Source organism: Emydura macquarii, unplaced genomic scaffold (genome assembly GCF_026122565.2).
Source record: "Emydura macquarii macquarii isolate MOO-44397 ecotype Brisbane River unplaced genomic scaffold, CSIRO-AGI_Emac_v2 contig_2897, whole genome shotgun sequence".
Taxonomy (NCBI): Eukaryota; Metazoa; Chordata; order Testudines; family Chelidae; genus Emydura; species Emydura macquarii.
Window position 1 is genome coordinate 60,294,654 of NW_027133034.1, and position 17,451 is coordinate 60,312,104.

Here is a 17,451-nt window from a genome sequence, read left to right on the forward strand (position 1 = left end):
ATTATCCTAGCACTTGGGAGACCCAGATTCAATTCCTTGCTCTGCCAGATCTCCTGTGAGATCCTGGACAAGTCACTTAGCCTTTCTGTGCTTCAATAACCCACCTGTAGAATGGAAATTTTTATCCTCAGAGGGGTGTTGTGTGGATAAATACATTAAAGATAGATATACTGGGGCATCTCAAAGCATCCTTCCTGCCTGTGGATTGCTTAGGATGGAGCTGTAGTGCACCATAGCTCTCAGCAACCAATTCAAGTAGCCTAAAAGGTCTTGTGTTGTTCAATACACGGTCACAATGTCCTGGATAGACTGTTTACCAGGACACCACAGATAAGTCCATCAGTTAACAGGGAACTATCAAAGTAAAAAAGATAGGGCTCGGGGTAAAGATCTCTCTCTCAACTTCCAAGAGCTTTTTTCTTTGCTCCTTCCGTCTGAAGAGTCAACAAAGGCCTGGGCCTTATGTAGCCTTTTTTTATTTTAAACCAAGGTGACAGACATTTTTTTGCCAGTGAAAAACAAATAAAAATGCAAGTTTTTACACCTTCATTTCTTCTTTCTACACATTTAGTGAAAATATGCATCTTTTGCCAGTAAAGGAAAAGTGTATTATTTTACCTTCACATTTGATTTCTTGGAGAAGTTAACAACCACTCCCCAACCAAAATCGTCATCTTCATTTTTTACCTGAAAAGATGAAAGTATGTTATAAAAATAACATCTAGAAAAAGCACAATGGCAAATATACTTTATGGATTGCTGTTTGCAGTGTTGCTGTAGCTGTGCTGGTCCCAGGATATTAGAGAGAAAAGGTGGATGAAGTAATATCTTTTATCGGGGATCAACTTCTTTTGGTGAGAGCGCTACACAGACCTCTTCTTCAGGTCTCTTCATGGACTGCTGTAAATTACAACAATGCTGACTTTGAAGCAAACCTTATTAAACACTTAACCCTAAAGGAAGGTTAAAGAACTACGATTAAAGTCAAATGTACTATTCAACTGGAATAAATAAAATGTTGCCAGAGAATCAATTGGTAAATAGACACAAATCTTTAAAGTTTGATGGGAGGGGGAGATGATAAAAGAGAAGCAATTTACCTTTACCAGCCTGCCTGGCTGTAAAAATGGCAAGCAGTATTTCGGCTTGTGAATGTATTCTTCAATTTCTTTACCCAGTTTAGCAAGCTGCTGTCGGATTTTATAGTAAATGACCACGCTTTCCTCATTTGGAATTTCTATGCTGTTGTACTGTTGTTCCAACTTATTTACCTCTGCAAATAAAACAATCTTGTATAAATGTACAGATTCACACATTATCGTAAACAATATTATAGCAAAGACTCTTTCAAATAAATACATAGTTAAACAGTATTTGTCACATTCAATACAAGTTTTCTGACTATTTAAAATAAACCAAATTAAAACAAAACCCTTTTCTGGAAAATTTGTTATCTACAAGTTTGTCCTTTAACAGTTAGCTGCAAATACAATGAAAGGTATAGACCAGGTGGTCATATTTAAAACACATTCAGCATTATGAACAAGCTTTGTAGAATGAGGGGATTTGAGGTATTATTTTCCCTGAAATCCCTGGCTAATAGCTGCACAACAGTCCCATTAGGACCTATGCTCACCAAATTCATTTGTGTTCGGCAACACAAAATACTCCCTTCTACCTCTCACTTATACATGGAGGCAACTGCAAGGTTGATTGCATGGTGCACAGAACAGAACACAGGATCAAGAGTCAAAAACCTGAGTTTGCTTCCCATCTCTACTAACCTGTTGTGATCTAGTAATAGCCTCTCCGTACCTCATTCCCCTCCCTTCTCAGTTTGTAAAATGGGGGAGATACTCTCCTGTCTTTGTGAAGTACTTTGAGATTTACAAGCCTCAGCTGGCTGGGCGGCAGAATGTTGAGGAGGTTATGGGACTACAGTGAGTTCTAGTGAGGTCTAAGCCATCAGTTAGTTCCAACAGGTCTTGGAAGGTCTTCTTGCCACCAGAGGGAGAAGCAGTTGGTGAGGAGCTCACAGACCCATCTGGTGCAAATGAAGATGAAGGTGTCCTCTTTGGCTCACCAGCCATTCATCCTCCTCTATTACTGACCCCTCAGATTGAAACAACAGCTGTGGGGAACTCAAGCTGTTTCCAATAGGAGGATGGTAGTATAAGATGACCTCCATGAGTCAGGGAGAACCCAGGGATAGGGTACAAGTTAAGCAGAGGCCAGTCCAAGATAATGACTTCTGGGGCAAAATACAAGCATAAGGCTTAAATGGGTCACAGAAAAAACCTGGCCTGAGCCTTAAGCTCCATTCTTGACAGCACTCAATACAACCACTTCTAAGATACATTTACTCTGGCATTGAAACGGATGGTGAAGTAACAGAGAGAGGATCCCAGTCAAAGTTGACACTGATAACAATGGAGACACAATCAACATAGATTCCCCTCTCTTCTCGGTTTCAGAGGGAGCATCGGCAGAAGTTGATGTCAAAGGAGCCAATGATGATAGAATGGGAGCAAGGAAAATTGCTGGTGTTCTGCCTCCTTTCCCAGCCAAGGGATAAAGAACCCTGATGTGAAGAAGCCAAAGCTCAGTCACAGTATGGCTTGTAATATACATCTATAGAAAGGACTGCATCTCCAGCCTTAGTAAACTGATTTGCAACAAATCTGGTACAAAGTATGTCATGTAAGGTGTCAATGGAAAAGTTATGATTTGCTGAGTATGATTGTCTTGTTCATATGCATGTATCATTTTTGTATCTGAAGTTATAAATATTGATTAGGTCCTGGCATCCTACATATGTGCTGTATTCCTAAGTAACACCCCACAAGGTAAATCTACATTGAAGCCAGACAGCTTTGTGCTGATGTCCCATCAAAGGCAATTGACTTATGTGTGGGTCATAGAAGCAGCTTATCCCTCCCTGGTGGATGCTTTAGAAAGAATATGGGCAATGGCTGCTCCTGTGAGTTATCAAAGCATGTAAAGGCATGTGACTTCCTCATATGACCCTGGATTCCATCTTGTGCCTGTACTTTTCCTCAAACTGTGCTGGGAGCTTTGTTTGGGACAATAAAATTCCATCCACATGGGAGAGGTATAAAAGATCCTGGAAATATCTCCATTTTGTCTGCATTTCCTGCTTCATTTCTCTGGACTGGGTTTCTAACAAGGAAGCTCTAAACAAGGACCGATGACCCCCAAGTTGTTTGAGTATCCGGAGAGACATTTGCAAACTAGCAGTTTATTCTATCATTGCTACAAGCCTGATATAAGAACTTTGCAATGATTTTAGGTATATTATCTATTAACCATTTTAACTCTTCTTTTCTCTGATAAATAAATCTTTCGATTTTAGTTACTAAAGGATTGAGAGCAGCGTGATTATTGGGTAAGATCTGAGTTATATATTGACCTGGCTATGTGGCTGATCTTTTAAGATCAGAAAAACCCTTTGTTTGATGAAATTGTTTTTCAGTAACCACTCATCATAAAGTCTAGTGTCTGGATAGTGAAATAAGAATTGGAATGCCCAAGGAGAATGCATTTTTTACTTTTGTTAACCAGTGTGGTGAGACAGAAGTTTACTTTTGTTACTGGCTTGGTAGATCTAATAGTAGAATAACCACCAGTTTAGGGTGAGTCTACCCTATCTCTCAGCAGTCAGTCCTGAATTTGGTATTCTCAGCTGTGGCCCACTGAGGCACGGTGACAGCATGTCTATGGGTGCTAACTGTTCTCTGAGAAATGCACATCATATACAACTACTGTCTTAAATCCCACCCCTGCAGTCCAACATGCACACAGTGGACTGGGGTGCCAAAAACCAAATTCCAAACCTGGTGTGGATCTATTATTTTCCCCACTTACAGGCACTGAGGAGGTGAGAATTGCTCATTCTTCACTGGCAGATGAAGTAGATACATCTGCTGTGTTTTTGAGATTCCACTGGGTAAAGCTCCTGGAGGGGTCTGAACTGTCAAAAACTGATTGACAAGAAGAACTTTGGAAACTCATCTTGGCTCATGGAAATATAGTTCAAAGCAGGCAGAGCCTGGCCCACAAGCCTAACCACTCCAGGGAGTAGAAAACGAAAGTCTTGTTTCCATCTGGATTTTGCTTCACAGCTGAGCAACTTTCCAGACTATTTACAAAGCCTGATTAGGGTAACTTTTTTTTCTGGTGGTTTAGACATCATAGGCCTTAATTTTTTTAGATACTGAAATATGCATTAGGATTAATTCAATTTGATTTATCTGTGTTTTGAACATGGAACAGAAACCTTCTCTGCATCTCCTATGAGCCCCAAGAGACTTATTTTGCTCCTCTTCCTCTCCTACACTCACCTACAAGGTGACCACCCTTGTCTTATCTCAAGGGGCAGGTTATCTCCAAAGCCAGTCAATCCTGTTCCCAAAAAAGGCCCAGATGCTACTACAGAACAACATAAGATGGCTTCCCTCCCTGCAAACCCCTCCTACCCACAACCACAACCCCAAGTGCAGCAACTGCACTAAGCATTCTGCTGCCGGGGAAGGATAGGCTGTCCAACCCCACAGTTAAAAGTATCCCTGACACAGTCTCTCACTTGGTTAAGTATGACACATAATACTTACTTTCTACAACTCCTGGAATAGCTCTGTAGTGTTGAAACTGGTAGAAGGATTTTTCTAACATGTATTCAGGGTTAATTTCCTCTACTCGGAGCAAGTTCAATACCATGTTGTACGTCAAGTGAAAAGCACTGTTTAGAGGATCAGCTGAGCCCTTAAAAAAGACACCCCCCACACAAAATATTAGTTACAGAACAAGAAAAACAACACACAAGACATATTTATGATGCAGTGTCTTATGTGAAAAATTGTTAACTGATGCTTTGAATAACTGTTTGGATAAAGACTTTATAAACTCCATAATATTTTTCTAGATCTCACATCAGATCCTAACTAGCTGTATGTGAACATCCAAGAAACAAACCCCTGTGAGGCAGGTAAATTTGCTAAGTCAGTGGTAAGCAGAATCTTTTACACAATTTTTCCTAATAAACTCAGAATGATTTATTTGTATAAAAAATAAACTAGTGTCTCCTATAATTTCTTTAAAAAAACATATATACAAACACACAGTTTCCCTCTCCTTAACATGTCTTTGTAACTATTTAGTTACAAACAGTGCTTCACAGTATATCACCTGAGAAAGATTTTTGGTAAGTGAAATGGAAACATTCTAAAAAGCCAAAACCTGCAGGATTGGTCCCCACATTACACACAGGCAGCTGTGATAGTAGTTGCTCTGTTATGCTGCTAGGGATTAACTTCCATACTAAAGGATAGGACCCTTTTAGATTGAGGGTACTTTTGTGCACATGGAATGCCTATGTTTTGAAAGGTCTTCACAGGTTGTTTCACTAGGCCAATGAAGTATGGGTGTGTTATCAAAGTAATTCAGTTGTTTGTCAAGCAGGTCCAGTGAAAAGCTGAAATTCCCAGAAAGCCAACTTGGCAGCTGTGCTTCCCTCTCAGGAATACTACCTTTCCCATTTAAATTTTAGGGAGCTGAAATTGATATGCATTCTATTAATAATTAAAATAACTTCATACTTTTAAGCCATTTTCCATTTTAATTTACTAAGCAGTAGTGCACAACAGATGGCTCCGCAGCACTTGACAGGTGTCTTTCTCAATTCGTAAGAGACTGAACAGAAATTCTACACTCATCTACACACCTACACACACTTTATGAAAGTGAAATATGAGGTCATCTGATTTGATGAAAAATATTCAATGGCTCAACACAGATCGGTGATGACAAAAAGCAATGCTTTAAAATCAATTTGTGAAAGGAAAATGAAATGGAAAAAAAACTAGTAGACCACTACATTTGCCTTAATACCATGGTATCAAGATTTAAGGGAAAATAAGTTTCCTCCGAAAGTATAAACTGCACATTATACCACTGTAGGATTTCTACTGATTGGCTTTCCATCACAGCTTAATTCTGGGAAGCTGAAATTAGAAAATTCATATAGAAATCTGATTTTTGCATTCATCATTTGAAGATTTAACGTTTTCTGCCAACTGGTGTCAGTAGTTATTCTGAATTTGCTAAACAGCGGCATAGTTGCTGTGGGAACTGTGAAACAGGCCACCTATGTCCAGCCCCATTCCAACATACTCCTTTAATTCAAACTCCTTACACATTTTAAGAAGAATTTGAGTATCAATGAGTAAATCATAATACTTATTAGAATAAGTGACAAAAAAAATTATTTAACAATCAAATTGGTGTGAGAAAATAATTTCAAGAATCACATTTATGCACACCTATATATCCTTTAAAAAAAAAAAAAAAAAGCAACCTATATGTCCTCAGAGACTTCCCTGCCATACAAAAGTAAAGGTTGGTCAAGTAATTCCTGTCAACTGAGTTAACATGCAGGGAGTCAATCATTAAACTACCATCCGAAGCATCCTCAAATGACATTTTTTACACTGAATCATCATTAATACATAGTCACAGACTCCTCTGCTCTATAACTCTCTTTCAATTCCATGTCACCCACTGCATGTATCCATTTCCTTACAATCACAAAAATACACAATTTTAATTCCCATTTCAGGTAGTTTAAAGTATTTTCTTCATAGATATGTAATGGTAGAGTCTATAACAAGTTAGTGTACATGAAAAGTATGGGATGGAATTAAATCATACTGATGCTTGATTGGGACAAGGTAGATGCGTGGACTGTGGTTGTTCACATGTTGGAATTAAAAAGGAAGTTTGTTGTAGAGATGGGGAATCTATGGTTGCCATCTCCCAATCACCTCCCCTTCCTCCAAATAAATAATAGGGAGAGAATGTAAGAAATTGGATTTAACTAAGTAAATATTCACTTTTCTACAGTAAAAGAATGGGGTGAGTATAATTTACACTAATATTGTCTCCTTATACTCCCTCATCTGCCTGTAGCTATCTTATCTCCTGTCTTCTACTCAGATTGTAAGATTTTGGGGCAGGGACTGTCTGTTCTGTGTTTATACAATGCCTGGCACAAGGGGGTCCTAGACCATGACTAGGACTTCTAGACTCTATGGTAACACAAACAAACAAACAACTAATAGAAAAAACATCCATTTTCAAATTGCCAACTTTATTTGAACTGACACTCAGACTTTAAGGTCAGAAGGTGATCATCTAGTCCAGGGGTGGCCAACCCGTGGCTCTCAAGCGGCTCTTTGCTCATACAAATCAGCTCGCGAGCCGCATGCGGCTCTTTGCTCTGCGCATTGTATGGGGTGCCAAAGTGAAATTGACAAGGTGCTGCGGAAATGGACAGAGCAACCATAGTTTTCCATGGAGGATAAGAGACACTGAAAAGTGAAATTGACAAGCTGCCGCCGAAATTGACAGATCAGTGCAAATTGGCTCTTTGCGGTATCTATAGCTACTTTTTGGCTCTTCATCTCTGACTGGTTGGCCACCCCGATCTAGTATGAGCTCCTGCAAATTGCAGGCCCCAGAACCTCACCCACCCAGTCTTGTAACAGACCCCTAACCTCTGGCTAAATTACTGAAGTCCTCAAATCATGATTGAAAGACTTCAAGTTACAGAGAATTCAAACTTTTACTTGCAGGTTTACTAGATTAAACCTGCAAGTGACCTGTGGCCTATGCTGTAGAGGAAGGCGGAAAACTCCCAGGGTTTGTGCCAATCTGACCTGGGGGAAATTCCTTCCTGACCCCAAATATAGCGATCAGTTAGACCTTGAGCATGTGGAGAAGACCCACCAAGCAGATACCTGGAAAAGAATTCTTTGTAGTAAATCAGAGCCCTCCTCCTCTAGTGTCCCATATCTGGCAATTGGGAATTTGGCAAGCCATTGTAGGCATTACTGGCAAGCCATTGTAGGCAGTCCCATCATACCATCCCCATCATAAACTTATCAAGACAATATATTCATTTAGCAAACTAGACAATATGAACTACCTTTTACATATGCTTAGTGTCTGCTCAGAAAAGCCATATTGCTGAAAAGGCTAATGGTTTTATTATTTCAGTCTAATGATACAAGTCATATTTAGGTAATAAACTCTCATGATATATTGTCTATCTTACAAAATAACAGGAGGAGCTAAGTCCTTCAAAACTGAGTGTTAAAAGAGCAACAACTATTTTCTCACTTCCCAACATTAATTTTTTAAATCAAATAAGTTAAAATAAACATGTAATTTTGTTTCATGTTCTTGTAACATAATCTAACATCCTCTCAATATGATAATTTCCTTCCATTGTTCATCAAAAAGTCGTAGTTATTTCCATAAGTCAATTCTGGCATCCTTTGATAATATTTTCAGAAACCTTTTACATTGAATTTTATATTAATTTCCTCTGTAAAAGCTGTTAATAAATGAAAGAGGAAGTTACTTGCCTGTAACTGGAGGTTCTTCGAGATGTGTGGTCCCTGTTTGTATTCCAAACATAGCTGCGCATGCGGCTCCATGCTGAAGCTGGAAGTTTTTCAGCAGCAGCGTCCGTTGACCCGCACGGTCATTTTACGTCACCACGTGCTCCATGTGAGGTTATAAGAGGTCATGCAGGGCAATGCAACCTCAGTCCCCCGCTTACTATTAAATAGAGAGTCCGCAGCAGAGGGGAAGGTGGGCGGGTTTTGGAATAAAAATAGGGACCACACATTTTGAAGAACCTCCAGTTACAGGTAAGTAACCTCTTCTTCTTCAAGTGATGTTCCATATTTACCTGCATTTGGAATACATTGAGGGAGCAGTGATCAGCTCGGTGGGGAGTGCAAGGACACCATGGGCAAGGCCTGCTGCAGGACAGCACGTCCTATGGTCACATCTGCAGACGCTTACGGTCAATGGAGTAGTGCACTGTGAAGGTATGGATGGAGTGCCATGTAGCCGCACCACAGATCTCATGCAAGGGGACGTCTGCCAAGGGAGGCGGAGGTGGTCGTGTGCACCTACGTCATGGCTATGAAGAGGTGTGGGGAAGCACAAAATGTGCAAGTCCTGTCCAACTAGAAGGCTAGTGCCCTGCAGATATCCAGGGAGTGCAGCATCCTGTCTGTGGGAGTGCCGTGTGGTTTGGGATGGAAGACTGGAAGGTGGATGGATTGGTTGAGATCAAACTTGGAGATGGCCTTTGGGAGGAAATTAGAGTGAAGGCGCAAGAAGATCTTGTCATTATGGAAAACTGTATACCGGGGGGGTGTCAATCATCATGGCTGCCAATTCACTGACCCGCCAGGCAGAAAGGTTGGCCACCAGGAAGAGGACCTTCTTGGATAGATGACTATGCAGGTCGACGTACACTGCTGCTGAAAAACTTCATGGCGTGCATGCTCACACACGTTTGGAATACATATAGGGATCATCACTCGAAGAAGAATTTCTCAGGAACATGCAATGTGGAGTGTTAAATTTAAATTTTACCTTGGATTTTACCTTGGAGATTAAGTGTAATGTTTTAACATTTACTGCTTATTGTAGTAAAAACTGGCTAAACAAGGGTTTCTGAATGTTGTCATTTCAAGTAGTTATACCAGTAAGCTTAAGGTTTATGACTGAACACTTTAACCTTTGCTTAGGGTAAATCTCTCAGAGCTGAACAATAAGTTTTAAACAGATACAAAGGAAAGAGCAGTTCAGCTCACGCCTTCTCTCCAGGTTTGACTGCTCCTAGGATTCCTTCCTGAGGCCACACTCTAGATCAGGGGTTCTCAAACTGGGGGTCGTGGCCCGCTAAGAGCATGCTGGTAAGGGAGGGAAGGGTCATTATTTTTGGGGAGTGGGAAGGGATTGTCACAGCCTGAAATATTTTCAAAGGGGATCCCAGCAAAAAAAGTTTGAGAACCCCTGCTCTAGATCTTCTGTCTCCAGAGTCAAGCTCAACACCCTTGTATCCAAGGCAGGGTAATAAGTCACCTGCTTCAGTAACCCAGGAATCTTCCTTTGTGGAGACTATTTGAGAGGCAGACCACTATGGGTTCTCTTTGAAGGGAAGAAGGATTTGTACACACACAGAGCGAGGGAGTGCACTTCTTAGCAACCATCCTGGGCTCAAATTAACCGAGGTTCGGATAAAAACGCCATGAAAATATCAAAGCTGCTGGAAGTTGAAAAGAAACTGCATCAACAGAACTAGAAAGAAGCATCTACAAGTCATTTCCAAACCTCTGCTTTAGGCCTGGGAAAACACTGTTGCTGGAAAATCATTTTCCCAGCTGTGACCCCGTCAACTTAAGATTCTTGTAACTACTTCCTCCCTCAAATTACTCTCCCTTTTCTCCTGACTCTACACCTATCTTCTCTATTTTTTTATTTTCTTTTAATAAAAAGGGGGTAAAAAGTCCAGCTTAAACAAAATAGATTAACTATGCAACACTTTGCTGTGACTAATTTGGCAACTAAAAGCAGTTTCCAAGCAGCCTTAGTGGAGAAGAGAAAGAAAAGCCAGTGATCCCTAATATTAATAATACTACCACCTAGCTCAGCCCAAAGTTTTCCAGAACCAAGGAAGTACAGCCAGAGTCCAAGAGTGACTATTCATACAATGTGCCACCTGCTGTTCCTGTGGTCTGCCAGCAACTTGAGTGCAAACATCAAGCTGCATCACTAGCTTTGCTGGTCTTCCTATTCCCCACTGCGTGTGCATTTGTCTTGCTTAGTCTTAAAAAAAAGTTGAACAATTAAAAAAACCTGAGCACTAAAATCTATCGTTTAACTGCTTGCTTCATAGACAAGAATGCCATTTAACAAAAACAAAAAACTACAGTATCAAGTAATTTTTTTAAAAAAATCCCCTTTAATGTTTAAGGTTTTTCTTACCCCTTTATTTATTATGTTTAATAACTGTTTAAAAAAGCAAAACAAAAATCTTGTTTTGTGACAAACAATGAGCAAAACAAAGACCCTACCAACAGATTTTCAAATTCAAATTTCTGTTATAGCTTTGGCAGTAAAAACAAGTAAATATGGTAACTTTAAAATTAGGGTCTTGTTTAAGTACCTTCCTAAATCATGTGCCTAACTTTAAGCAATTGAGCATTACTTCAGTGGGACTACTCAGATACTTAAATGTGTGAATGCAGTTTCATGAATTGGGACCTATAACATCCTCCCTATCTGATGCGCATAACAGGCAATAAGCTCAACACAATACTGCAAACAAGCTCAGTAGTATTTTTTCTTGTCATTTTGTTGTGATGAAATGACAAATTAAAATTTTTGAAGAGAAACTGAGAATTCATTATTTTACCAAGAACTGTGTTGGTGTCACTCCTGCATGGGCAATCTTTGAGCAGCACCCAAAGCAGTGGAGATGTTTACCCCTTAACTGCCCGCGGCCTTCCCACCGTGTTAATTCCTGTCAGTCTCTGGCTGGCAGGTAAAGTCCTCTAGCAAACTGGGGTCTGGTACAATTTATAAATCAGGCCCACATAAGTGGATACTTGTTTAAAGCTCAACGAGCTTCATGTCAAACCAGACTGCAAGGCTGCAACTAAATTGGTATGCTCAGCTGATGTTTATAAATGGACAGTGCGCAGCTGGAATGGTTCTGCTCTGACAGCTTATGCCTCATTAGAAGTCTTAACCCTCTGGTCTCATATATGGTTGCGTCACAAGAAGGTCAAACACAGAATTCATATTTCTCACTCAAAAGAGAGATGAAGTACAAATTCTATTCCTCTGTAAACACCATTAAAATATTAGAAAAAAATTTCAAAAATACAAGTGTACTGTTTTAGATGGGATGGAAAACCAAGGACATTAAAGACTCCACAACATTTTCATAAGAGTAAAGATGTCAGCCGTAATATTCTACATAACCGAAGTCCAATCCAGGTAATTACATTTTGCCTCAGAAAATTCACTACAGATTCTATACAAATAGGGTATCTTTCCCTTCCTGGACTACACTGCCATATAGTTTTGCTGCTTGCTGTGAAACGATCATCACATACCATCTCAGAACTGGCTGCACCCTGCACCAATAAAGGAAATGGGAAGAAGAACAATACTGTCCTCACCTTCAGTGGCAGCCATGTACAGGAGGCACAATACCTCCCCAGTTCAGACAATACCATCTGTTTTGTGTTTTCAAAAGAATGTGTAATTTAGCTTTAATCCCAGGTTTTTCTCCTTGCGAGACAGCAAAGATTTCAGTACAAATTCCTGAGCTCTTAGCTAGAACAGATACTGAGAAATACTATTTGGGGGCAAAGAACTGGAGAAACTCCAGTATAATTACATAAACCCTCCCAATTCCAAAATTGGGAAACCCATTCATTTTTTGAGTTTTTCCTTTAAATTACTACAATTGCTCCAGAGATGTCACAATAAAACACAATTATTTTAATACCCAGACTGGATATTTGAAAAAGGAAGTAACCAAGATAACAACCAATCATCACTTTGGAGTCTCCTGGATTCATTTAATACCCTGGTAGTTAATCAGACTTGCCCAGTAGGGTTATCAAATTAAAAACCAGAATATACATCCTGTTCTAATTCATTAGAGCACATTCACAAATGTTGTTTGTTTATGATTTAGTCCAATTTAAAGTCATGCGTGTGAGGAAACGTGCTTATGAACATAAGAAGTGCCATATGGAATCAGACCAGTGGTCCATCTAGTCCAGTTTTATCTCTCTGACAATGACTCATACCAGATTCTTCAGAGGAAGAAATAAGAAATCCCACAGAGAGAAATTAAGAAATAACTTGGTAATAAGGGAAGAATTTTTCCCTAATCCTAGTTTGCTTGAACCTTCATAATTCAGGGGCATACAGACATTTTTTTTCTTAGCTAATGCAACTATGGATAATCTTAGTATCAACACTTCTTTATTAAAAATAACACCCCCATCCTATACTAACCTCTTGATCCCAATGTATCAATCTGTTTTGCAGGTATGCTTTGTGTAAAGAAAAAAGTATTTCCTTTTATCAGTTTTAAATTTGTCGTCATTCAATTTAATTGAATGTCTGCTTCTTCCTTCTTTTATGGAACAAAACAAACAGAAGACCTCATTTACCTTTTTTGTACCACTCATTTTATATACCTCCATCAACTACCCTTTAAACTAATCAGTGTCAATTTTTTAATGTAAAGCCAATGATCAACTCAAAATAGGTATGTTTTCCTGCTTCTATACATACATAAAAATAAAGCTTTAAGTCTAATTGTTCCTTCTCAAAATGATGATCTGTATCATTTGTAGTAATCCATAAAGTGGTTTGTAAACATTACCTCAGGTTATGTAGGAAAATTGAACTGGGCCCTTTTAATTAAGTGCACGGATATACCACAAGAAAAGTGTGTGTGTGGTGGGTAGAGGGACAGAGAAAATGTGTGATTGTGCAAGGCTTCTGTGCTGGGCACTCTGCTAGAGTAATAACATGTGAATGAAAATAAAATTAAATAAAAAAAAGACTATAGACAGATTTGTAGGCTGTGTGCTAGATGAACAAACCCTGAGCTGCCAATTGAACAAATGAAGACTCCGCTAAGGAGCCAGATGCAGCCAATGGTATACCACCTACAGCTTGGCATTACAGCTCCGAACATTCCATACACAACAACAAAGAAAGCAAAATACTTTTTAGTTTATCTGGCTAGATTTTAAAATAAATAAGAATGTTTTCTTTCAATTTTTCAATCCACGTAATTTTTCCCACAAACAAGTAAATAGATGCTAAACACTGACTCACTCATGTTTGAGTCTTTGTAGTATACTTACATAAACACATTTTTTTATTATAAAATTAGTCATTTTCCTCATATAATTATGATAGGATTTTCAGCTTTCATGAGACATAAAACAGAAGACCTGACTGCTTGAGTTCATTAAATACTACAATGCTCTTTATAAGAATATGTGGTAATACTGGTGCCTTGGTTAAATTCCAACTGTGGTAATTTCATCCTGCCTTCAACTACCATTTAATCTGGTAGAGACATTCTTCACTTCCTGCTTAAATGAATGCTGTTGTTCACTATTAAATAATTGCTGTAGTTCACCCCAGTAGCGGTTGTATTTCTATGGTGGATGAAGCCATTTCTATACAGCTGGTATAGCAGTTTGAGTTTATAAAACATTCTGGAATTTTTTGGGATGAGACAATATATAAATACAAGACTTATTTAATTTATATTATTTAGAAGTTCTCCAACTACACTGCACATATTTAGTTTTATTAAAACGTATTTGTTGTCAAACTAATCAGCTACTCACTGGTCAAACAAATGCTCTGCATAAACAACATTAACTATATTACAGCTGACAAATTCTCCTGCTACTGAGTTTAAGAAATAAGATTGACAAATGTTTATTAGAAGAACATGCTCGAAGGTTCGGACTGTTTTTGACAAAAAGCCATTCAAAGTTTATGGCTTTTTTTAAAACAGCAAAAAAAACATTTTGCACAATATGAAAATGAATCACGTTCCAGTCGAATATGATTTCTGCAATATGGAAATGATTCCTGTCATACTCCCAAGTACAGATTCTCAGAAAAAACTTCCCTCATCATAGCTATAGGCCAATCACTTCTTGTATTAGGTATCAGGTATTAGGTGCTCTAGAGTTCCTTTGTGCCACCGGTGCATTTGAAGAGTTAAAGTGAGAATTTCATCCAAGGAAACTTTTCAAATGCATCAGAGTTAATTCCATTCACCTTTCATATTCCTTGTATTTAAATAATCATAGTATGCAGCATACCTTAAGAAGCTGTTTGCCAATTGTCGGGCTCATCTTCTCATCCACCATAAGAATTACTATTCCTCTGTCATCCATACCTCGACGTCCTGCACGACCAGACATCTGAATATATTCACCTGAGGAGATCTAGAAGTATAACAAAAAAAACCCCAAACCCTTACTTTTGCTGAAACTTAAGCAACAACAAGCTGGCAGTGGCACATTGATTAAATTGCACGTTACAGTGACTGAGAATTACACTGAATTCTGCCTAGGATGGTATAACAGATGCAAACTTTTCATGGAGTTTTACAGTAACAATACTACTTATTCACAAAGCCACAAGTCCGTGACTAAGGGCTTGTCTGCACAACCCCATAGTGCAGACTCCAAGGGAATGGGTGGGGGATGTGAGCTGCACCACACAGTAAAGTGTAGCGCTACAACTGCAGAGTAACATTTTAGTGCACATTGCAACTTATCCCTTCTAGAGTCCACACTGCAGGGGCCGTGTAGACAAGTCCTAAAGCACTAAGGGCTTGTCTACACGGGGACACAGATAAACCTCTGTGTGGATACTCTCATTCAGAATAAAGTAGCCTTAATTCAGTTTATCTTAAACTAAACAAAATTAAGATCACTTTAATTCTGAATGAGAGCGTTCACACAAAGGTTTCATACAGTTTAACTAATCTACTTTTTAGTTCACACCTTTAGTTAATTTAGAAAAACCTTCTTGAGTGTCCCCACATAGACAAGTCCTTAGACATCTGTGGGTTTTGGTTTGGTTTGGGGTTTTTTTTTTTTTTTGGCGGGGGGGGGGGGGGGGTGCAGGGTTGCAGCTAAGGTATCAGTGGGGTGCTTGGGGGAGGAAGAGGTTAGTAATGAAATATGAATGCCAGGGTCCTCGATATGCTGATAACAGCAAGCTTTATATTTCCATCTTGATGAACTAAAACTGTAGTGGAGAGTGTCACCTACTGCCTAACGAGTACTGGGTTTTGCATTAAGCACTAGACAACTATTTTCCCAGGCTTTTCCTAGGGATGGGGAAATAATCAATGGTTGGTTGGGAAAGATTCTGATAGGAAAAGTGGTTTCAGATTTGCAGTGGTTGTGTAGAAGTCTTTCAAATTTTTTAGACATACAGATCTAATCTGTGTTTGGGTGCCCTTTTGCTGTTTTTATTAAAATAAAATGTGCCTTATGCACACTCTATAATGAGCCTAGAGTTTTAGAGAGGGCAGTTACAGATTTGAACATTTTAATATGAGTTGTACATTATTTAAAAATTACATTGATTATGAACAAAATAAGAGCTCTGAAGTAAATATTTTTACTGCAGTGAATAAAGTGTCTCTAAAGCAAATTTATTTCACAAAATTATCTTCAATATGAATTTAAACGACTAAACTCACAATTATTTGTATCTGCATATTGAATTTCACTTACCCATCTGAAATCTTTCCCATCAAATTTGCGGGCACTTGTGAATAGCACTGTCCTGGCTGGCATGTTAATTCCCATAGCAAAGGTCTCAGTTGCAAATAAGGCCTAAATAAAGAAACAACAATAATAGACAACAAAATAAGAATTTTTAACTTGTTAACTCTTAAATGATTAGAAGCAGCCAGATAAGACTTTTCTACATTTTAATCCGATTTAAAACGTACAGCACAGTTTATGTCTGAAACCATAAACACTTATACCTGAAGTATACATTACCAATATTCTTCTTAACATTTCCGGTATCTTTTCTAGGTACTTACACTACTTCCACCTCCCCAACGTGAGTGCATCCCCAATACTAAAAACTGGAACCAGAACAATCTCTCCCCCTTACCCATACAGGAGAAATATATCAACTAGCTTATAGTTATATGTTTATGTGCGCATATGAAAAATGGACAGAAAGAAAAAAAGTCTAAGAGGTGAGTTTTGCGTTAAATACTGAATACAGTGAAGTTAGTGGTCATTCTCAGCTATTCTGGTAGTGAGCCTTAAGTTTTGGCTCTGATTCTGTGATCATTTTGTCACCTGAGCTCACATGACAGGGTTTTTTGTTTAAATTAATATATCAGAAAGGTCTCTTTATATTTCATCTCCTGATCAAGGTGAGAATTTAAATTTAGAGGGTAGGAGCACGTAAAGAGAAGGATTATGGGGAAAAAAGGAAAGACATACAGCCAGAAAAAATAGAGCACTGACAATTATTTCTTCCACCTTTCTCATAAAATATGCTCTCTCTTTTATCTTTAGAACTTTGTCATATAAAAGACCTTTAGACAAAATTATTGCAGACCAAGGAAACTATACGAAAAATTTATTTAAAACCCTATTCGCCCGCTCCGACAGCATCAGCAATGGTATATTAGTAATGAAAAAAATTGAGAGAGTGTTAGTGAATTACATGCAATACCTTAACATGCCCTCAGTACAGTGTTCTCATAAAAACAACATGTAGGTACCTGGTTGTGTGTCCTGCTGGGAAAGTTTCCACTCCCCAACCCACAGTAACAGCAACTAATTTCATTTTTTGAAAGCACTTACTGTTCATTTTTTAAGACTTATTTTAATTCTCAATACTGAGAGTTGAACTCTGTCTACAATAAACCACAAATGCGTGAAGTATCTAGATTAGCATCTATAAAGCTGTTACATAATTTGTTTGCAGCGTTGTTGTGGCCATGTTGGTCTCAGGATACGAGAG

At 38.7% G+C, this 17,451-nt stretch overlaps 1 protein-coding gene across 1 annotated transcript in view; it reads right to left on the reverse strand.

The window, feature by feature from the left end:
• The window catches only part of MTREX (Mtr4 exosome RNA helicase), a 79,911-nt gene that overhangs the window by 33,129 nt on the left and 29,331 nt on the right, over positions 1–17,451 (reverse strand). The window contains exons 14-18 of the mRNA XM_067568585.1: positions 16,194–16,295; positions 14,763–14,888; positions 4,632–4,782; positions 1,101–1,273; positions 619–687 (exon numbers count right to left, since the gene is read on the reverse strand). Of these exons, the coding sequence (XP_067424686.1) occupies positions 619–687; positions 1,101–1,273; positions 4,632–4,782; positions 14,763–14,888; positions 16,194–16,295 (621 nt within the window). The remainder of the gene's footprint in view (positions 1–618; positions 688–1,100; positions 1,274–4,631; positions 4,783–14,762; positions 14,889–16,193; positions 16,296–17,451) is intronic.